General features: G+C 41.6%; 1 protein-coding gene across 1 annotated transcript; it reads left to right on the top strand.

Moving 5' to 3' along the window:
- Window positions 1-3770: 3770 nt before the first annotated feature.
- Window positions 3771-16253, top strand: FABP2 (fatty acid binding protein 2). Its single transcript, XM_082274588.1, has 4 exons — window positions 3771-3882; window positions 4168-4340; window positions 6458-6565; window positions 16179-16253. Exons 1-4 carry the CDS (start codon window positions 3816-3818, stop codon window positions 16227-16229), a joined length of 399 nt encoding a protein of 132 aa, XP_082130714.1. The 5' UTR covers window positions 3771-3815; the 3' UTR covers window positions 16230-16253.
- Window positions 16254-22728: the final 6475 nt, after the last annotated feature.

The raw sequence follows: 22728 nt of genomic DNA, 5'->3' as shown, positions 1-22728 counted from the left end.
CTGCGATCTCTGTCTGTGTCACAGAACCCCCCCTCCCCACACGTCAGTAAGCATGAGGCATACATTTAACCCTTTGATCACCCATAGGGTTAACCCCTTTCCTGCCAGTGTCATTATTACAGTAACAGTACATATTTATAGCATTGATTATTGTAGTAATGTCACTGGTCCCCCCCAAAAGTGTCAAAAATGTCAGTTAGGGGTCCGATCTGTCTGCCGCAATGTCGCAGTCCCGCAAAAAATCACAGATCGCCACCCTTACTAGTAAAAAAAAAAAAAAAACAATAAAAATGACATAAATCTTTCCTGTAGTTAGTAAACGCGATAACTTTTGCGCAAACCAATCAAAATATGCTTATTGCAATTTTTTTTTAGCAAAAATGTGTAGCAGAAAACAAATTGGCCGAAAATGTTAATAAAATTTTGATTTTAAAATTTTTTTTTGGGAATGTTATATAGCAGAATGTGAAAAATATTGTTTTTTTTCAAAATTTTCGCTCTTTTTTTGTTTATAGCGCAAAAATTAAAAATCGCACAGGTGATCAAATACCACCAAAAGAAAGCTCTATTTGTGGGAAAAAAAGGACATCAATTTTATTTGGGTACATCGTCGCACGACCGCGCAATTGTGCGTTAAAATAACGCAGTGCCGAATCGCAAAATAGGGCCTGGTCAGGAAGGGGGTCAAATCTTCAGGTCTTAAAGTGGTTAAAGAAGATGGCACAGGATCTAGGAGGGGTTAATAATGTAGTAGTTAATAATCCTATAGACTCCATTGTACCTGATGTACCATCGCTGATTACCTCAATACCCCATGACTCTACATGTTTTTTCAGTAATTCATTTAACCACTTTTGGACCGGAAGGATTTGCCCCTTAATGACCAGGTCATATTTTGCGATACGGCACTGCATTACTTTAATGGACAATTGCGCGGTCGTGCAGCGCTGTACCTAAATAGAGCTTTCTTTTGATGGTACAGTATTTGATCACCTGTGCGATTTATTTTTTTTGCGCTATAAACAAAAAAAGAGCGTCAATTCTGAAAAAAAAAAAAAAACATTTTCACATTCTGCTATATAACATTCCCCCCAAAAAATTAAAAATCTAAATTTTTTAACATTTTAGGCCAATTTTTCTGCTACATATTTTTGGTAAAAGAAATTGCAATGTGTATTTTGATTGGTTTGCGCAAAAGTTATCGCGTCTACTAACTACAGGAAAGATTTATGTTATTTCTTTTTCTTACTAGTAATGGCGGCGATCTGCGATTCTTTGTGTGACTGCGACATTGCGGCGGACAGATCGGACCCCCGACTGACATTTTTGACAGTTTTGGGGGGACCAGTGACATTACTACAGTAATTAGTGCTAAAAATATGCACTGTTACTGTAATAATGACACTGGCAGGGAAGGGGTTACCAGTGTGGGTGATCAAGGTGTTAAATGTGTACCTACAGGTGTGCTTCTAACTGCGGGGAGGCGTGGCCTGTGAAATGATCATAGAGACCTGTGATCCTATATAGAAGGGAGAAGAAGGGTCAGCTGTGTTTATAATAGCTGACTGTTCTTCTCTCACAGTGGGGAATGTATGCTGGTCACTGCATTGAAGGGGGTCATGCACGCTGGTTACTGCATTGGGGGCATGTATGCTGGTCACTGCTGCATTGAAAGGGGGCATGCATGCTGGTTACTGCATTGAAAGGGGGCACGCACGCTGATATCTGCATTGGGGGCATGTATGCTGGTCACTGCATTGAAAGGGGGCATGCACGCTGGTTACTGCATTGAAAGGGGGCACGCACGCTGATCTCTGCATTGGGGGAATGTATGCTGGTCACTGCATTGAAGGGGGCACGCACGCTGATCTCTGCATTGGGGGAATGTATGCTGGTAACTGCATTGAAGGGGGCATGTATGCTGGTCTCTGCATTGAAGGGGGCAATTCACAACTTTTTTATATGGATTATATAATAGAGCTACTATTAACCACTTCTGGGTTGAAACGATTTGTCCCCTTAATGACCAGGCGGTTTTTTGGGATTCGGCACTGCGTTACTTTAACGGACAATTTTGCGGTCATGCGACACTGTACCTAAAAAAAAATTATGTCCTTTTTTCCCACAAATAGTGCAAAAAAAGAGCGACAATTCTGGGGAAAAAAACAATATTTTTCACTTTCTGCTATATCACATTCCCCCCAAAAAAGAAAAAATCTTATTTTTTTCATCCTTTTTTGGCCAATTAGTATTCTGCTACAAATTTTTGGTAAAAAAAAATACCAATAAGCGTATTTTGATTTGTTTGCGCAAAAGTTATTGCATCTACAAACTAGGGGAAAGAGTTATGTCATTTTTATTTTTATCTTTTACTAGTAATGGCAGCGATCTGCGATTTTTAGGGGGACTGTGACATTGCGGCGGACAGATCGGACCCCCAACTGACATTTTTGACACTTTTGGGGGGACCAGTGACATTACTACAGTAGTCAATGCTAAAAATATGCACTGTTACTGTAATAATGACACTGCCCGGGAAGGGGTTAATCCAGGGGTGATCATAGGGTTAAGTGTGAGCCTAGGGGAGTGTTTTCTAACTGTATGGGGGAGGGACTAGTGAACTGAACACAGAGACTTGTGATCCTATATAGGAGGATCACAGGCGCTCTGTGTTAATTTCATAGAGAACAACGGTCTGCTGTGTTTACAACAGCAGACCGTCCTTCTCTCTCACCGGGGAGCGATTGCAGGTGCCCGGCAGCAGCAGTAGATCGGCATCCCCGCTGCCTAGTGGGGGCGGGCGCGCCCCTCTTGGGGTGTGCACTTACCCCTCAGATGCGCTCCCGCGAACCGACTTACCCTAACGTCAGTTCACGCAGCCGAGCCAGCCTGCTGCAGTATATCTGTGGTAGGCAGTCGTTAAGTGGTTAACACTAACTACCAGCATGTAAGTATACCAGTACTTAAGTCTGGTTCAAGGCTAATGCCATATTTTGCACCATGTTACTTGCACCCGTATTTTGGGTGTAACATGCAGCATGTTGCAAAATGACACTTCCTCCAGCTCTCAAACTGAAAGCCCGTACCTTGGTACAGGTGGTTAGCTGGAGGAAGAGTCTGCAGGAACCTGCGATCCACTGAACATGGGTGCAATTCTTTCTAAACTTCTGTGAATAAAATAATAAATGCACATTTTTTTCTGCAAATATTGTATAATTATTATTTCTTAAAGAAAGGTACTTTAAACAGCACTCCCCCCGATGACACCATGCTTTCAAGTACCTCCTGGTCTAATAATCGTGAAACATTAGGATATGTATCCATTAATTCATATTCAGACTTTTTTTACATAAACCAATTTATAAATTGTAAAAGGAAATTTGAAAGGCAATTCAATTTTTCCCCATGCCATGCAAAATAAGAAACGTGATCAGCTGGATCTGGCTTTAAACTTAATCTGTTGTGTTCATCTTGAAAAAAATCAGGCTTACTGGATGGTAAATTGCTGTTTTTTCCAGTTCCACCAAGAAAGCATTTACGCAATGTCTTTTACAGTTAATGCAATTTTTTTCTTCAAGTGAGCAATTCTACATTGTACATAGGAAGGAGGACAAGGTTTAAATCTAACAGGGTGAGTCACTTTAGAGGAGGAGAAATACAGAAACACCTTAGCCTTAGAACAGACTTTAGACAGCCACATCACATGGAGATCTGTTTCTAGATAGCAGAAGAAAATAAATTGGACGTGGACACACAGACGGGTATCTCAGGTTCAACATTTTGTGTCTCCTAGATCTCTCCCTACAGCCAGCATCATGACATTCAACGGAACATGGAAAGTTGATAGAAGTGAAAACTATGATAAATTTATGGAGGTTATGGGTATGTTTTCTTGAATTTATGTTTTTATCATTTGGATTTTGCCTCAGGCTAATGACTGATTTTTTTTTTTGTTTGTTTTTACCGCAAAATCATATGTGGGTAACTTGAACTAAAAAAAGATGTAACATGAATCTAAAAAGATGTAAAATCTATTGTCTTTTCTGTCTTTTAAAGTATATTTAGTTGAATAATATTTTATGCTTTTTAGTAGTCTCATATGATAACAAATTCCACATTTCACCATCGTCTATACTTTTAACAGACTGTGTCCTTTGTCTCTTATAGGAGTGAATATAATGAAACGTAAGCTGGCTGCACATGATAACCTGAAGATCACAATCCAACAGGATGGGAATAATTTTAATGTAAAGGAATCCAGCACCTTCAGAACCATTGAAATCAATTTCACCCTTGGTGTCAAATTTGACTATTCTCTTGCAGATGGAACAGAACTCTCTGTAAGTTGAAATGAAATATCCACTGTACACTGTGACATGTTTTAAGTATAGAATACAGAACAAGCTAGTCTGCTGTACAGCAATTACATTTGTGAGGTCTCTGAAACTGCACTGATTTTGTGAGTTTATGTATTTGCGACAAAATATTTGTACCTTTAGTGTAGAGACAGGGGAGCAATCAAACTACGCTTGCCATACACTTAGGCTGGGTTCACACTTATGCAAATTGGATGTGGGTTTACCTGCATGCAATTCGCATGACAGGAGAGTGTGACCAGCTCTCGAAGGGGCCGATTCACACACCTCCGGGGTGGCCGCGGTCTACACTGGAAAAGGGTTCTCTGCGTCTTTGGCTCTGTTTCAGGTCCGAAATCAGGCAAAAATTTGCACCTAAAATGGAGAACAGGGGGGCACCGGACCCCCTGCTGTGAGCCATGGCCATAGCTAGTGTGAACCCAGCCTTATAAAATTTTCTAATTTAGCCCACAAGCAGAAATGTAACATATTCCTCCATCCAAGCTAAACAGCACAAATGGATGAATCTCTTCTGCCGCCTTTTTGTTCTGACAGCAGGAACCAGTGGCTGTCAGAATATACAAAGAGTGGCTGCATCTAACTGTATGTGGCTTCTGCCTGGCTCTTTTTATATTTTTAGATCGAAAAGGATGTCAGGCGGGAGGGTGTAGATTGGCCAGCCACCAATTTTTCTTTATCAAGAACTAGCTGAAATTTGCTCCAGGTTTGGCAAAGTTTATTCCTAAGAAATTCCCATTTTGGAGGAAATTCTCTGGAACCAGCACTACAGACTTCTGAATACTCAAATGCTTGTTAACTGCAGTTTATTAAACTCAACACACTACTTTTAGCACTGTTGATGCTCAAGACAAATACTAACAAGTGTATGTCCAGAGTTCTATGGACAACCCTCATCGAGAGTGCACAACCATGTAAAAGATCGATACAGATGGGGAAAGTATGTTTATGACTCTAATCCAGGTTTGCGGCCATTGCTCTATCAGCTTGTAAATCTTTACATTAATTGCCTGTTTTCTTAGGAGATGAAAGTTGAGATAGTATGGCAAAACAAATTCCTATTTCTTACAATTCATAATGTTAGAGCAGGGTTTCTCAACCAGGGTTCCTCCTGAGGCTGCTAGGGGTTCCTTGAGCAATGGACAATTTCTGCCTCTCTCTCCGATAAGTTCCCAATGACACCATTGTTCCTTTTAGCTATCTGTAAGGGGGTAATTCTTCCCAATGATGACAAAAGTAAGGAACATTCTTCCCACTGACTGTCACACTAATGTGTCATGAGTTGTAGATTTTTCATTTTTAGCAGGGGTTTCCCAGAGACCAGAAATTTATTTCAAGGGTTCCTCTGTGTTGAAAAGGTTGAGAAAGGCTGTGTTAGTGCTGGTTCACACTGATCCGACTTGTCAGGCGACTTGCTGTGCAATGGAACCGTTCTAATCAGATCGATTTTGCAAAGTCGGAGCGACTTGCATTGACTTCCATTATGAGAAGTCATTGCAAGCCACGCTGACGTCGCGCTGCACGGGCGACTTCATTAGTCGCCCAAAGTCAGGGCGACTTCGAGTCAGATCAGTGTGAACCGACTCTTAGAGTATTTCGTAAAAAGATGACTGAGCATGTTGCTGTCACATTGTCCAACAGCTCAAGTGAAACAGCATGGTCTGAACTAATGTTTAACTAGCAGAAATAAAAAAAAGTCACTCATGACATCCCTAAGCCTGAATGATATATTGTTAACATAACAGCCTTTAAAAAAGATACACCCACATTGCCAGGTGTACACCATATCTAAATTCCCTGGTTTATTTGATAAGGCGGTACAAAGAGCAAAAATAAGCAAGAGGTAACAGCACACAATAAGGTTTTTACCAATAGTGGAGAGCTATCTTAGTTTATCACCATTCACTAATCAGGGAAGTTTAGATTGGTTGGAATGATTAATTAAAGCACTTGCAAATTACGCTCACTGTTCCAGAATGATCTATTTACAAATTTAAAAAAAAAAAAAAACACTCATTTGCATGTGTAATATGTCAGCAATGTAGTGAAAATTGCATATTTTTTATTTCATTTTAAACTTTTAGGGCTCCTGGAATTTAGAGGGAGATAAACTCGTAGGAACATTTAACAGAAAGGACAATGGAAAAGAGCTGAAGACATGGAGAGTGATAGTTGGGGATGAATTGGAACAGGTACTATATGTCTTTCCATTTGAATTGTGTATGTTTTATTTGCAAGGGAATGATGTCATTGTATTCTGCTGCTCCCATACAATTTGTTTAACCACTTCAGCTCCTGAAGATTTACCCCCTTCATGACCAGGCCATTTTTTGCGATACAGCACTGCATTATTTTAACTGACAATTGCACGGTCATGCAACATTGTACCCAAATAAAATTTATGTCCTTTTTTCCCCACAAATAGAGCTTTCTTTTGGTGGTATTTGATCACCTTTGCAAAAAAATTTTTTGCGCTGTAACAAAAAAAAGACAATATTTTTTTTTTTTCCATAATGAAAAAAAGACAATATTTTTTAATTTCTGCTATAAAACATCCAAAAAAATGTAAAAAATCTAATTTCCTAATCAATTTAGACCAATATCATATTTTTAGTAAAAAAAAATCCCAGTAAGCTTATACTGATTGGTTTGCGCAAACATTATAGCATCTACAAACTATGGGATATATTTATGACATTTTTAATTTTTATTTTTTTACTAGTAATGGCGGCAAACAGCAACTTATAGCGGGACTGCGATATTGTGGCGGACAAATCGGACACTTTTTTGGGAACCAGTGACGCTAATACAGTGATCAGTGCAAAAAATATGACACTGGCTAGGAAGAGGGTTAATATCCGGGGCCATCAAAGGGTTAACTATGTCCCAAGCCAGTGTTTGTGCACTGTGTGGGGGGTTCTTTTACTAAAGGGAGTCATGGATCCTTGTCCCTGCTTTGTAAAAACACAGGATCAATGCCTTCCCAATCTGCCTTGTTTACATAACCAGACTGCCGTTCTGCCTCTGTAACAAATGATTGGTGGGTGCTGGCGGACATAGAGTCTGTGGTACCCGCTGACTGGCTCCCCCTGCGCATAATCACTGCTACCTAAAAGTGTGGGATCACATATATATAGTAGGGCTCACTGATTCCTACTGTATTGAATTGTATTGTAACTGTACGGTCTGCCCTCATGTTGTAAAGCGCTAAGCAAACTGTGGGCACTACATAAATCCTTTATAATAATAATAATATACGTGATCCTGCGCTCAGTCGCCGCCCTGTAGCAGTAAAACTGCTATAGGGCAGTTGGCAAGTCCTGAAGTGTTCTCAAATCATCGAGAAACCTTGACTTTACAGTGTTTCTGTTGCTGGTAACAATGTTTAAGTTTTTAGTGATTGTCTTAACTACTAAAGAAGAGTGCGTACACAATAGTAATTTTTGTATAAGAATATAACTTTGAAGCACGCCTGCACACAGAATCCGTTGCAGCTGTGTATAGTAATATATAATCAATCAGCTACTAACTTCAGCTTGTTTAATTAAGCTCAGACATGCCCCAGTTTTAGTTAGGCCCCTTTCACACGGGCTTTCAGTTTTTACAGGTGGACCCGATCGGATGCTCCATGCACCTCTATGGAGCAGTGGATGTCAGCAGTGACATCTCTGCTGATGCCCGCTGCTATCCGAGCCGCTGTGGTCCGTGAAATCCAGACGGATGGAAACCCTATTTTCCATCCGTCTGGAGGATGGGATCGGATGAAAACAGACAGGCGGTTCATTTTCATCCGATCTCCCATAGAGGAGAGTGTGGATCTGACAGCTCTATTCAAAGTAAGCAGAGATGGAGCTGTCATCCGCCTACTCAGCGGGGATTGGCGGATCGATCCCCGCTGAGCAAAAGGGAGTCTGCCGGGCGCAAAGCCTGTGTGAAAGGACCCTAAATCTCCCCCATTAGAAGAACATTTCTTGGTGTATATTGAAGGATGAGTTACAAATTTGGATTTCCATGTTTATTTGTTGAATGTTTTAACATAAATATTAAGTAGAGATAACTGTGAAATATAAGAATTGGGAAATGAGCACAAGTCATATTTCTACATTTTATTTTTTTGGGTGGAATTAGTTTGAGTATCTGCTTATGTAGCACTGTCCCCGTAGGGCTTGCTGTATGATGACTTGTTGGGCCTCCTCTGATTACCAGCACACAGTCACTTAGGGAACAGTTCACACATCCCTCCTTACTCCCGATGGCTCGGCACGCATTAACAGTCCAGGGGTATTGGTTTTTAGTGTTTATTTAGGAACTTGGATGCGAGAAGGGACTATTGTGATACTCTAACTGTAACTATTCACAATGGATAAGGACAACTCTCACCAGGTTGCTTGTGGAAGCAACTGCACTGCTTAATCCATACTGCTACATGTATGGAAAGAGTTAAGGCTCCTTGCTCTTTTCTCTCCAGCAATAGACTTGGTGAATCTACTTTATCTTTTGGGACACTCACTAGCATCCCCTTTACTGACACCTGTCCACTGACTCTTCTAGCTGCATAGGTGGCCCCCCATCAGGTCAGGCCCCTTGACACAGATATGTACTCACTGTACTGCAGAATCAGATCCTTCAGTGTCTCCCTTTTCAGTCAGCTTCACTGGACCTCTGGGTTCAGTTCCTCACTAGCACTCCCAGGCCTTCAGGTCGACTACCTAATGCCACATGGCACCTCTACAGAGGAGGAGGCAGCTGCCCCCTCCCTCTGGAACTCCGCTATCAAGCTGAAAGACCCCGAGCACATGTACTCCTGGCTTATATACAGTATCCCAGTAAGCACCGAGGCACTTTTCCTCTGCCAAATCATCAGGGCTGTATTACACGCCTGTGCAATTCATTTGTCGGGTTTCCTCCCACTGTCCAATATGCCTACCTATTGGACCAGTGTGAAACACTCTGCAGACAGAACAAGTTGCACCTGACCACAATGAGCAGACCTCACTAACAGATACTGCTCTCTGGTAGGCAGAGAACAATATAGATTTACCTGCAGTCCTTCTGATAAGCAGACAGGACTCAAAACTATACTTTCTCTCTATCACCTACCTAGGAGGGTGCTACACTTATATAAGTAGGGTGGCACTATTTTATTTTATTTTATTTGTATATACTGTTTCATGTAGGAACACATTTAGGTGCTCTCAGCAACTTCAAATTGATGAAAATTATACACACTTTGGAATTGCACGGTAGAGTAGAAAAACATTTTATAAGTAATAGTCATTTTTGGTGGAAGTCTGTGCACACAATTATACTTTCTCACACAGCTTACCTGTCACAATTCAGTAGATTCAAGATTGTTGAGCTTTTTATTACCCTTTCTTTAAACTCTTTAACAGTAGCCATGTATGCAGAGGGACTTTGATAATCGCACTGGGACTGCAAATATATGACTTATTCTACAAAAGCTACCAAATGAACCTTTTACATATAGTTCACGTGTACACACATTATTTACATTTCATTTTAAGTGACTACAAAAAAATAAAGTCATTGGGGTTGATTTATTAACGGCAAATAGACTGTCACTTTACAAGGAAGTTGAACTTTGCAAGAGACTTTTCCCCATAGCTTAGTGAATGTGGTGAAGATTTGCTGACCTCCATGAACCAATTATGTGCAAGCAAAAAAATAGATTTGTAATACATTCTTATCTGTAAAATCAATTTCTTGAAGTACATCACAGGACACATAGCCATAAATCATAACACATGGGTTATATAGCCACCTACAGGTGAAGGACACTGGCAACCAATCAGAAAGGATGGCCCCCTATATAACCCCTCCCACACAAGAAGTACCTCAGTTTTGTAGCAAGCAATAAAGGCCCAATAAAAAAGGGGAGGGACCTCTGCGTCCAGTGATGTACTTTATGAAATGGATTTTACAGGTAAGTATGTATTAAAAATCAATTTTTCTTTTTGTACCTCACGAGATACAGAGCCATAAATCATAACATATGGGATATCCCAAAGCAATGCATCTGAGGGAAGGGGGACACCAAAAATGCCACCATCAGACCACAAAAAGGGCTACATCGCTGCCTGCCGAACACTGCGGCCAAATGCAGACTCCTCCTGGGTCCCAACATCCACTCGATAGAAATGAGTAAATGTATGCATCGATGACAAGGTCGAGTCCTTGCAAACATGAGCCATAGAGGCTTGATGGCGAAGTGCCCAAGAGGCACCTACTCCTCTGGTAGAATGTGCCGTTACAGAAAAAGGATGTAACCTTCCCTTCTAAACCATACGCCTGGGTAATATCCTGGCAAATCCAATGAGAAATCGTAGACTTAGATGCTGTCAACCTCTTCCTGGGACCTTCTGGCCGTACGAACAAGAGATCGTCTTACGAATCTGAGCTGGTCTTTCCAAGTAAATTTTAAGTACAGGCACTATATCAAGAGAATGCAACAACTTTTCCTCCTCTGTCTGATAATCAGGAAAACAAGAAAGGTAGTATAATGTCCTGATTCAAATAACCTGGGTGTGGACGTAGAATCACCCTATCTTGATGAAAAATCAAGAATGGCTCTTTACAAGACAGAGCTGCTAGTTCTGATACCCTTCTAGCTGAAGTTATTACAATCAAAAAGACCAGTTTCCTGGTCAGAAGAACCAGGGTAACTTGCCCCATGGGCAAAAAACCCCAGCAGAGCATGATCCAATTTGCTACAGCAGGGGGGAAAAAATTCCTTCCTGATCCCCCGAGAGGCAACTGGATTTTCCCTGGATCAACTTTACCTATAAATTAGTACTATTAATATTAGTATTAGTATTAATTATAATTAGTACCCATTTATATTATGTACACCTAGGAAAGAATCCAGGCCTTTTTTTAAAGCAATGTTAGTGAGCTAGCCAGAACCACCTCAGGAGGGAGTCTATTCCACATTTTTACAGCTCTTACTGTGAAGAAACCTTTCCATATTTGAAGACTAAATCTGTTTTCCTCTAGACGTAAATAGTGCCCACTTGTCCTCTGTGCTGACCTTAAAGTGAAATTTAGATCCCAGGGACATAATGGTGGCTTCACAAGTGGAAGCATACGTAAGATTCCCTGGATGAAGGTTAGCACCAATGAATGGTAAGCGATCGGTTCTTAGAAGAAGACTGATGGGGCTGAAATTTGCCCCTTTATAGTGCTCAAGGCTAATTTCATATCTACGCCTGCTTGAAGGAAAGCTAGAATTCTCCCGATTATATAATTGCGGGGATGCAATTTCCTGGCTTCACACCAAGTAATGTAGGATTTCTAGACCCTGTAATAAATGCCTCTAGAGTCTGGTTTCCTAGCATTTATCAGGGTAGAAACTGCAGGGCCAGATACACCCTGCTCCTTCAAGATTAAGGCTTCAATAGCCAAGTCATCAAATTTAGAGACTGTAAAGAAGGGTAAAATATTGGACCTTGAGAGAGTGGGACCGGACGCTGTGGAAGGGCCCAAGGCTTTGTCACTGCCAACCCCTGGATTTGTGCATACCAAACCCTCCTCGGCCATGCTGGAGCTACCAGTATTACTGGTTTCCCCTCCAGCTGGATTCTGCATAACAGACGCGGTATCACCTGCAACGGAGGAAAGGCAAAGATCAGGTAATACTCCTCCCAAGGAGTCACCAAAGCATCCACTCCGACTGCGAGTTGATCCCTGATCCTGGACATAAATCTCTTCAACTAGTTGTTGAACCTGGATGCCAACAGATCCACGTCTGGTCCCCCCCCCCCCCCAGCGTAGGCAGATTAATTGAAAAATCTCGGGATGTAAGGACCATTTCCTTGGAAACATCTGTTGACAACTCAGAAAATCTGCCTGCCAGTTCTCTATTCCTGGAATAAAAACTGCTGTCATGCATGGCACAAACCTCTCTGCCCAAAACAGGATGACATCCACCTCTTTCTGGGCTGAATGACTCTGTGTGCCTCCTTGATGGTTGATATAAGTCACAGCCGTGGCATTGTCGGATTGCACCGACAGGGTGACCCCAAAGTCTGGGCGTTTAATATTTCAAAGCCCGACTGACTGCTTGGATTTCCAGAATGTTGATGGGGAGACTCTTCTCTACCCAAGACCATTCCCCATGGACAGGGGCTTCCTCCAGAACAGCTCCCCCAGCCGGAGAGACTTGCATCTGTAGTCTCTTTCCAGGTCACTGGAAGAAAGGATTTCTCCTTCTCCAGATTTCTGGTCAACAACCACCAAGTCAGACTCTGACGTACTCTTGGTACCAGAGACACAGACTAGTACAAAGACTGAACCTTTCCAGTCCATGTAGACAAAATGTTGTTCTACAAGGGTCTGGCATGGAATTGAGCATAGGGAATTGCCTCGAATGTGGACACCATCTTCCCCAATAACTTAATGCAAAGACATACAGAAGAATATCTCAGCCTTACTATGAATCGAACCAGATCCTTCAGGTCTGTGACCTTTCCTGTTGGCAAGAATACCTTTGCCTGTACTGTGTCCACAAGGAATCCCAGATATTCCAGACGCTGGATCGGCTGTAATGCTGACTTTGCCAAGTTCAGAATCCAACCCAGACGTTCTAGGAACTGTACTGTCTGGTGGACATTTCAGCTTAGAGCCTAAGTATATCGATCTATAAGTAATAGATTGTCCAGATATCCTATTACAGATATCCATTGGGACCTTAGAACAGTCAATACTGGAGCTAGGATCTTTGTGAACACTCTTGGAGCTGTGGCTAACCGAAGGGCAGGGCCACAAACTGAAAATGACGGTTTTCCACTGCAAACCGTAACCTTTGAGCCTGGAATATAGGCACGTGAAGATATGCATCCTTGATGTTTATGGATGCTAGAAATTCCTATACTTTTAGGGAGGCCATGACTGAATGAATTGACTCCATACAGAAAGTATGAATGTTCAGAAACTGGTTTAGAGCTTTGAGACCCAGAATAGGTTTCACGTCCTTGTTTGATTTGGGGATTATGAACAGGTTTGAGTAAGAACCCCTGAACCTTTTGTTCTCCGGAACCTCAATTATCACTCTTTGGGCCCTCAGCTGATCCAAAGCCAGAAAGAGAGATCGTCTTTTTAGGGGATCTGTCGGTATACTTGACCTTACAAACCGAGGATACTCGAAATTCCAGTCTGTACCCCTGCGAGATGGCGGAGACAACCCAGATGTCCTGGATCCTTTTCACCCAAACCTTTGAGAACCAAAGCAGCCTTCCCCCCACCCAAATGAATGGGGGCGCCCCTTCACAAGGTAGGATTAGAGGAAGACTTGGCTAGCCCAGGGCTCTTTTCTGTCCCTGCCCTGAAGGCTTGATTCTGGACCCAATAAAGATTCCAACTTTTTATCTGCTGGATCTTTAAAAACCTGGGCATTATCCATAGGGCAGGTTAAACTCTCGTTAACAGAAGAAATGGCAGCATCCAGAGTAGGTATATTCCATTTCTTAGTAAACTTTTCGTCCAAAGGATACAATAGATAAAACCTTTTAGGAGAAACAAAAATCCTATCAAGATGCTCCCAATCATTATACATTACTTGCTCCAAGAGCAGATGTATGGGAAACGTCCGAGGACTATGAGGAGGGCGCAATGAGCCTAGAGAGAAAAAAGAGACTTCAGCCGGCTCTAAGGGAGGAAATTTGTATCCAGACTGGATCATTTCAGTAGGAGACTGAACTAACAATCTCTGGGTTTGAGAGACTGACAAAAACTCCTCTGACTCCGACTCCCCAGAAGTGGAAAACTTAGCTTGACCTTCCATAGGGTTATTTTCAGCTACTTCTTCCATATCCTCTGCCCAATCCTGAACTGATTCATGGGGTGGCTAGGTGAGAGGGATCTGTCACGTTTCCTCCCTCCTTGTGATGATGCAATCATGCCAGCAATCTTACCTTCAAGGCTGGGTAATGTCAATACCAAATTGTCCTTAGTGACATAGGTCGCAGCAGAAGCACCTGGAGTAGCTATTATGCCTGACAACCGTAATGGCTCAGATTGACTTGTCGCCTCTGGCTCTTCAGGGGGTGTAGACACAGAGGAAGCACCGCTAGGACCTTCAAGGCCTGACGGTGGCATCACAGTGCCTCTTCTAGCTGTGTTCCCCCCATCCCTTTTTCGGGCAAACATTGCAAACACGCCCCCCCCCCCCCCCGAGGCGTATGCCCATTATAAAAAGTGAAGATTCATGCGCGCATGAATGGGCCTTCATCACAGACACGCTATCGAGGGAGGAGATGAATATGCGGGCGCTTTCGCGCCAAGGCGAAAACAACAACATGGGGTGAGAGCAGCTTAGGCCGAATTGGTTTGTCACATCTGATACCTTTTTAGGTGATCAGCACAGGGTGAAAACAGTCTGTCAAACAAACAAGCAAAGAAATAATACTTAACAAGGTGTATTTTGCATAGCTTAACATCCATTGTCTCATGCAGAGACCCACATGGCACTCGGTTTCTGTTATCTCTTAAAGAGAACAGTGCATAAAATATTTACATTTGCTGTATGTGTAAATATTTTAAATTGGCCTTACCAGTCCTGCCGCAGGATTCTTTTTGAAACAGGAATCCAATCTTCACCCAGCACGGGGAGCTTTGTCTTGCTGACCTTTAAGGACTGGGTCCCCTTGTTTTTAGAGGGGCCACGGCCATGGACCTGTAGAGCACCCTGCACAGAGTGCCTTTGGGGTTTAGTATTACCAAGGGTCCGGATCCCAGGGTCCAGTGCCTAAAAAGGACAGCATTACAGGCAAAATATGCTTTCCCGAGGTTTAGGTACCATTTCTTTAGTCTTCTGACTTTTTTAGATAGATCTGATAACTAACCCCTTAGATTCAGTGATCTTTAATCGGGTATGTAACATAATATTCTTTCTTCTTTAAAGAATATGTGGAGAGACTCTCCACGGTGACCATCACCTTTAGACACTGGCGAAAAAACTGAGGTACTTCCTGTGTGGCAGGGGTTATATAGAGGGACATCCTTTGATTGGTTGCCAGTGTCCTTCACCTGCAGGTGACCATATAACCCATATGTTATGATTTATGGCTCTGTGTCCCTTGGTGTACAAAAATAAAAAACATTTTAACCCTGCATGTGGTATTCTTTGCAAAGTAAAATTGCAGCATTATCACTGAGCTCTGGGGAAAATTCTCTTGCAAAATGAACAGCCTATTTAACTTTAGTATATCTACCCCTTTGTGTTCAATACAGAATCTTTAAATATAGATGCTGGCAGTGTCGCAGTAAAGAAGACCTCCATGGTCTACATGCTTTTGTGAATTATTGCTTAAAAGTAAAAATGAAAATACCAAACTTTAGGTTGTCACCAGAACAGGAGTAGAGTGGAACTCTTCCAATGGGGACACTAGTTCTGATGACCTTGGTGACAACTAGGAATTCCCTCACTTAGAAAAAAAACTTTCTTTAATATTCCGTTTAGGCTACACAGACACAGAGGGCAAAAAAAACTGACAGGGATCATAACCTCCAATTACTCTATCAAAAATGAAAGAGAAAGGTTTTGCCTTAAGTTCTCCTTTAAAGTTGGTGTTAACTTTAGGTGTTCATACACCAATAGATCAGGCCAATTAAAGGGATTTTGAATCATACATTATTATGGCAGAAATGTGAACTGAATGTGTCATTGAAGTGCTTTTGGAAACTCACATTGTCAAGTAGACAAATCCCAGTATAGTCTTACTATTTGTACATAAACACACTTTGTAACGTTTCAATAACTATAATTTTTTTCTCTTTGGTCTTTTTCAGTCATACAGTTATGAAGGCACTGATGCCAAGAGAATTTTCAAGAGAGCCTAGACATTCCTTAAAACATTAAAGGCCACCCTGCTGCAAGTTACTGAATCATCAGCTGTATTACAAAGTAAAAGTTAACAATCTATCTGTCCCCACAACCGCAACAAACACATATTCATTGCTGTATATAAGAGATATTTTCATTTATCTAAAGCATGTATGCTATTTTCATTTCATCAATAAAAAAGACCTTTTTAGTGCTGCTCATCTTTTTCAACTTTAACATTTTTATTGAAGAGCTAATAAAAATCATGCGTTTGATCTGTATGGAAAACAGCGAAATTATGATTGGGATGGGGATGGAGGTGAAAAAACATAAAAAAAAAAAAAAAAAAAAAACAAATAACCATATTAAAATACTGTACAATGCAGATTTTCTTTTCAAAAACAGAAGGTATTGAACATGACTGATTTACTAAAACTGAAGAATGCAAAATCTGGTGCAGCCCTGCATAGAAACCAACCAGCTTCCAGGTTTTATTGTCAAAGCATAAAGTGTAACTCCACTTTTGTTGAGAAAAAAACATTTCCCTCTGGGTGATCTCTGTACATTACAAGGATTTTAACAAAACTTATTGCCAATTCCTACGTTTTGTTATTTTGAAGAAATCATTGTTTGTTCCTCTGTGCTGTGTGGGTCTAATGAGAGTGGTTTCATAATTATCTGTCAGCTGTGAGAGCTGCAGGGCTCTAATGAGGAAAGCTGCTGGGCCTGCATCTCTTTAGACGTGCTCCTATTGGGAGTATCTCACCAAAAATTACATTTTTGTTGCAGGGGATGCCAGAAATCTGATTTGCATCTTAGACAGACTTCTGGGAAAATCTATGAGCCAATCACACAAGCATGAAATGATGCTTCTGGGGTGTGGTCAGTACAAATTATGTGTACAGAAAAGCTCCAGGGAGCCATATTGCATTGCATTTTCAGAAAATTACAACAGCTGCAGATTGAAAAGGAAAGGTACTTTTTAATAACATTCAATTACAATAGGATTGTATACGCTATATTATTTTTTCTTTATTTGCTATTTTTTCCCCACAAAGAGTTACCCTTTAATTGAACAAGCTAAAGTTAGAAGCTGATTGCCTGTCATGTACAGCTGTACCAATATCCGAGTGCTCCAGTTTTAGTAAATTCCTCCCAATTTGTCACAATTCTAACAAGCAAGAGATTTATATTTAATTTAATAATGTTTCACACAGTAGTGTGAAACCATTGCCTCCAAATTTTGCACTGATGAGAACTAGCAAGACTAAAATGGTTACATACCAATTAACCTCCCTGGCGGTATTCCCGAGTGTGGCTCGGGGTGGAATTTCAGTGCCATTAGCGGTAACCCCGAGCCACACTCGGGGTACCGCCAGGGAGCATTGCTGGATCCTGGTAGAGAGTGCTTACCTTGTCCCCGGGATCTTCCTCCCGATGTTGTGAGCCCGGCTTCTGTCTCCTGCGAGCGTCACGTCGTAGGGGGGTGGAACCGGTGGCAAATTCAAATAGTAAAATACACCAAACACACTGATATATTGTAATCCTATTGGATTACATTACTAAATAAAATAAATTGACATTAGTTTGCCCCTCAGTGCCCTTTCCTGCAGTTTTACTGTACTTTATATATACTGTGTATGTATATATATATATATATTTGTATGTGTATATATATATATATATATATAGATATACACGTATATATGTATACACATAAAAACACACATATATATATATATATATATATATATATATATATAGATATAGATATATTTATATATCTATATCTATATATATATATATAGATATATATATATACTTTTACTTATTTATAGTTATTTATTATATTATAATTTATGATTTTGTGTTTCAAACTTTATCATACCCGAGATGTTATAAAGAAGAACGCACAGTAAAAAAAATTCATATGAAAATAGTTGGTTTGGGCTGCTCGTCCTTAAGAATTACATGCAAAATAATGGTACCGCTTTCAGCACCTAAAATCCGAAACAATCATACCACCCGGGAGGTTAATATACGAAGCAGACAAGCCCTCAATTATACAGCTTTTCACTGAAATCTGGTGGATTTGGATTATTTAGCCTGAAAGGTAATTTAAATAGATTTGCACTGTCCACTAGGTAAGACATTTTTCAAAAGTCACATAGATAAGCATCTGTTTCCAGACACTGAGCTTTGTCATTATACGCAGCTGACCCATTTTGTCCACTCATTGCAACGTTAAAGTGACATTTTTTTCCACACAGCTTTTGAAGCTCTGTGCAGATCATGTGATAAACGCTCTGGACAAATTTCTGCTATTTACTTATAACTTATGTCAAACTCATCCAAACAGCCATATACTGTATGCCCAGGTGGGAATGAGATTTGAATCTGGACATAGAATTGAATAGATGATATAAGCTAGCAGGCTGTGCATCCAAGACGTATTATAACACCTCCATAATAGATTCCATATATAAATTTTACTTCAGTGGTATGTGGTCCCATCAAGATTGGCCCCTTGTGTCCCTGGAACCTTGCCATTATGTTTCAGGGGCTGTGGACAAGAAGGCTCATTCCTTCATATCTGGTGGACATGTTCGAAAGTATAACAATTTTGGATCAGGTTTATAATTTCATATATGCTTTGACAGGGAAGAATTCTTTCAATTTCTCTTGTATGTGATTTGATATTCTAGTAAACAGCCTCTACCCCTTCAGTAAATTAACCCTACCGAGTTACCATATCAAAGTTTTAGATTACAGTAATCAAAATACTCCCTGAAATGGTTTTATATTTATTTTAACCACTTACCCACCAGGCCTATTTTTGACACTTGGCGTTTACAAGCTAAAATCATTTTTTTTTGCTAGAAAACTACTTAGAACCCCCAAACATTATATTTTTTTTTTTTCATAGACCCTATAGAATAAAATGGAGATCGTTGCAATATTTTTTATCACACCGTATTTGCGCAGCGGTCTTCCAAAAGCAATTTTGTTGGAAAAAAAAATCACTTTTTTTTAACTAAACAATAAGAAAAAAGTTAGCCCAATTTTTTTCCATAATCTGAAAGATAATGTTACGCTGAGTAAATAGATGCCCAACATGTCCTGCTTCAAAATTGTGTACGCTTGCGGAATGGCAACAAACTTTGGTACTTAAAAATCCCATAGGCGACATTTTAAAAATTTCTATAGGTTACCAGCTTAGAGTTACAGGGAGGACTAGGGCTCAAATTATTGCTCTCGCTCTAACGATCGCGGCGATACGTCACATGTGAACACCATTTACATATGTGGGCAGGACTTGCGTATGCGTTCACTTCTGCGTGCGAGCTAACGGGGAGAGGGCACTTTAATTTTTTTTTTCCCCTATTTATTTTATTTATTATTTTTGATTTTTACACAGTGTTTTAAAAAAAAAAAATGTGACCATTTTTATTCCTATTACAAGGAACGTAAACATTCCTTGTAATAGAAATAGCCATGACAGGACCTCTTTTTTGTGAGATCTGGAGTCAAAAAGTCCTCAAATCTCACAAGGACACTAAAAAAGAAAAAAAAAGGGTTTTAAAAAAAAAATCGTCTCTTTAAGCCGGTTGCTAGGTAAAGACGTTTGACGTCGCTCCGGTCCTCCAAGACCATAGACCACTTTCTGTCTGTGTGCAGAGAGGACCGGATCGTTTTCCCCGCTGCCGGGACACAGCGGGAGGGGGGGCGCCTCTTCTGCCACACCGTAAGGGTGATCCCGCGGCTAATCCGCCACTGGGTCTACTCTTACCTGAAAGCCGATCGCCTGCCGTTTAAAAAAAAATTTGGGGTTATGGCAGCTATCTGCTGCCATAACCCCGGTATTTAGCGTCAAAGTAGCGACTTACAACTGCGGTGGGCGGTCGGTAAGTAGTTAAGGTATAATTATATAAAAGAAAAAAACTCAAATGGTTTATGCCATGGACCAGTGGCGTCGCTACAGGGGTGCAATTGCCCCCCCCCCAGGTTTTTCCTTGCCCCCCCCACCAGGCCTGCTGATAGGGGGTAGCACCTCTCCTCCTGTAGGAGGCCCTGGCACACAGGGAAAACTAGTTTTGAGCAAAACAGGGAGGGGGATCAGGGCAGGAGGACAATCACAGCAACAATGTTTCTCACCCTACGACAGCTGAAAGCTGGTTTCTCTCACTCTCCCTCCTGCCGGCTTTCAGCTGCCGCAGGGAGAGACATAGACACAGTGCATCATTGCTGTGATTGCTTCCCCCACCTAGGGTTGCCACATTCAGACTGTACTAATGAGTTGTGGGGGTCTCTGTAATGGGGATTCCCCAGGTGTCACATTACCTGTGCTGTCCAGACCGGTGCTCTCACCAGTGACCTGCAATCCCCCTCTCCTCTTCCCGGGCAGCAGCTGGCTTGGAACTCTGATGGTCATGCATTGTTCCCTGGGACATGTTTCTCCTCTTCACATGACATCACTGCTGTTCAGAGCCAGTGAGAAGGTGTCTCTGCCAGAGACAGATGTGCAAGGGATGACCTTGCCCTGGGGGGACCTTCAGTGCCAGAGCCCAGGATGAGGTGAGTGGAGGTTGGCGGCTGGCTATCATCACAGACTGTGGAAACTTCACACTGGACCTCATGCAACTTGGATTCTGTGCCTCTCCATTCTTCCTCCAAAATCTGGGACCTTTATTTCCAAATAAAATTCAAAATCACAGTCCATGATGATTTGGGAAGCTATGTCATCTACTGGTGTTGGTCCATTGTGTTTCATCAAGACCAAAGTCAGCGCAGCCCTCTACCAAGAAATTCTAGAGCACTTCATGCTTGCTGCTGACCAGCTTTATGGAGATGCAGATTTCATTTTCCAGCAGGACTTGGCACCCGCCCACACTGCCCAAAGTACCAATAGACAGGTGCAATTCATTTTGGCCCAAATACAAAATTCAGATGAATTTTTGCTTATTCAGGGATTCGGATGTATCTAAATCTCTGAATAAAATAGTAACGAATAGTAACAAATTTTGCTGAAATCCAAAATGCTGAAATGTGTTTTGTTTATTTGTTTTCTAATGAAATCTAACTTTTCAGAACGATTAGAATTCAGATTGGTCGAAAAACAAACAACCGATTTAAATTCTGTGTAAAGAACAGCTGGTTGTTAAGCAGCGGGCCGGGAAGCCGGCCGTCCTTGTCCTTAACAACCATGATTCATCATCTGTCGGCTGGCTTCCCCGTTGGCTTCCCCGCTGACAGATTAATGTAAAGAAAATACCAGACCCTTATCTGAGCATGCAGCCTAGTAGGTCAGGAAAGGTAGGGGGGGATGAGCGGGCGCCTCCTTTCCTTAACCATACCTGGCCACATACTCTCAACACAGGGGAGTGGGTGCTTTGCCCCGCCACGTCAAAGCAACTTGTCTCCGTGTTGATGGGGACCAGGGCCTCATCCCCACAACCGTGGCCGATGGTTGTGGGGGTCTGCAGGCAGGGGGCTAATCGGAAACTGGAAGCCTCTTTTGACAAGGGTGGCTCCCAGATCCCGCCCCCCCCCACTTATGTGAATGAGTATTGGGTACATAGTACCCCTACCCACTCACCAAAAAAAGTGTCAAAAAGTCAGTTATTGACAAATCCTTTATTAAAAAAAATCAGTTTCCCCTGATGTAAATCCATTGTCAATCACGCCACCCACCGCACCTGGGGAAAAAAATAAAAAATAGACGCTGTTGCAGTCATAGAGGCCCTCTGCCTCCTTCTGCAGGTTCCTCCATTTCACTTTCTTACATAGGTAAGGGCCGGGGGCCACCTGGTGATGTAGACAGGTGGCCCGTCCCTTACCTATATAAGAAATATCAAACGGAGGAGCCTGCAGTCGGCAGAGGGCCTCTGTGACGGCGAGAGGATCTTTTTTTTCCACGTGCGGTGGGCAGCGTGACTGCTGATGGATCTACATTGGGGACCTTTTTTTTTTTTTTTAATAAAGAATCTGTCAAAAACTGTTTGTGTTTTTATTACTTTTTGATACTTTTTTGGTGAATGGGTAGGGGTACTATGTAAAATAATAATAACTGCGCTAAGCCTGAAAATAAAAGCAGCAGCTGTAGTGGGAGTCACTAAAATCAGATAAACAAAGAAAGAGCTGATAACCTGCTGGATGAACAGGGAAAAAAACCACATAGACTAGAATATGGCTAATCAATCAAATAACGATGGTATCATTAGTTGCAATAATGAATACAAAAGTCCATCAATTATAAAAAGTCCATCAATGATAAAAAATCCAAGAAGGAGATTGGTTTAGGCAAAGAAGGTGTCCAGTGTGAAAAGGAAATCCTTCACCACTATTATGTGCACATATCCACAATCCGTGCCACACATGGGGACAAGGTGTTTGGGGTGGGGGGGCAGAGCCCCCCCCCCCCTGCCCTAAAGCACCCACCCTCATGTTACGGGCATGTGGCCTGGTATGGTTACCTGACCGGCCGAGTTGCATGCTTGGATAAGGGTCTGTTATGGA

This window comes from Pelophylax lessonae, assembly GCF_965119305.1.
Source record: "Pelophylax lessonae genome assembly, chromosome: 1".
NCBI lineage: Eukaryota > Metazoa > Chordata > Amphibia > Anura > Ranidae > Pelophylax > Pelophylax lessonae.
Note: the sequence above shows the minus strand (reverse complement) of the source record. Positions and strands in the feature narration are given on the sequence as shown.

Excerpts from the sequence above, each read along its gene's own strand:
- FABP2 (XM_082274588.1), top strand. The coding sequence starts at position 3,816 with ATGACATTCAACGGAACATGGAAAGTTGATAGAAGTGAAAACTATGAT. Across the intron at positions 3,883-4,167 it reads TAAATTTATGGAGGTTATGG|GAGTGAATATAATGAAACGT; the intron begins GTATGTTTTCTT and ends TGTCTCTTATAG. Across the intron at positions 6,566-16,178 it reads TTGGGGATGAATTGGAACAG|TCATACAGTTATGAAGGCAC; the intron begins GTACTATATGTC and ends GGTCTTTTTCAG.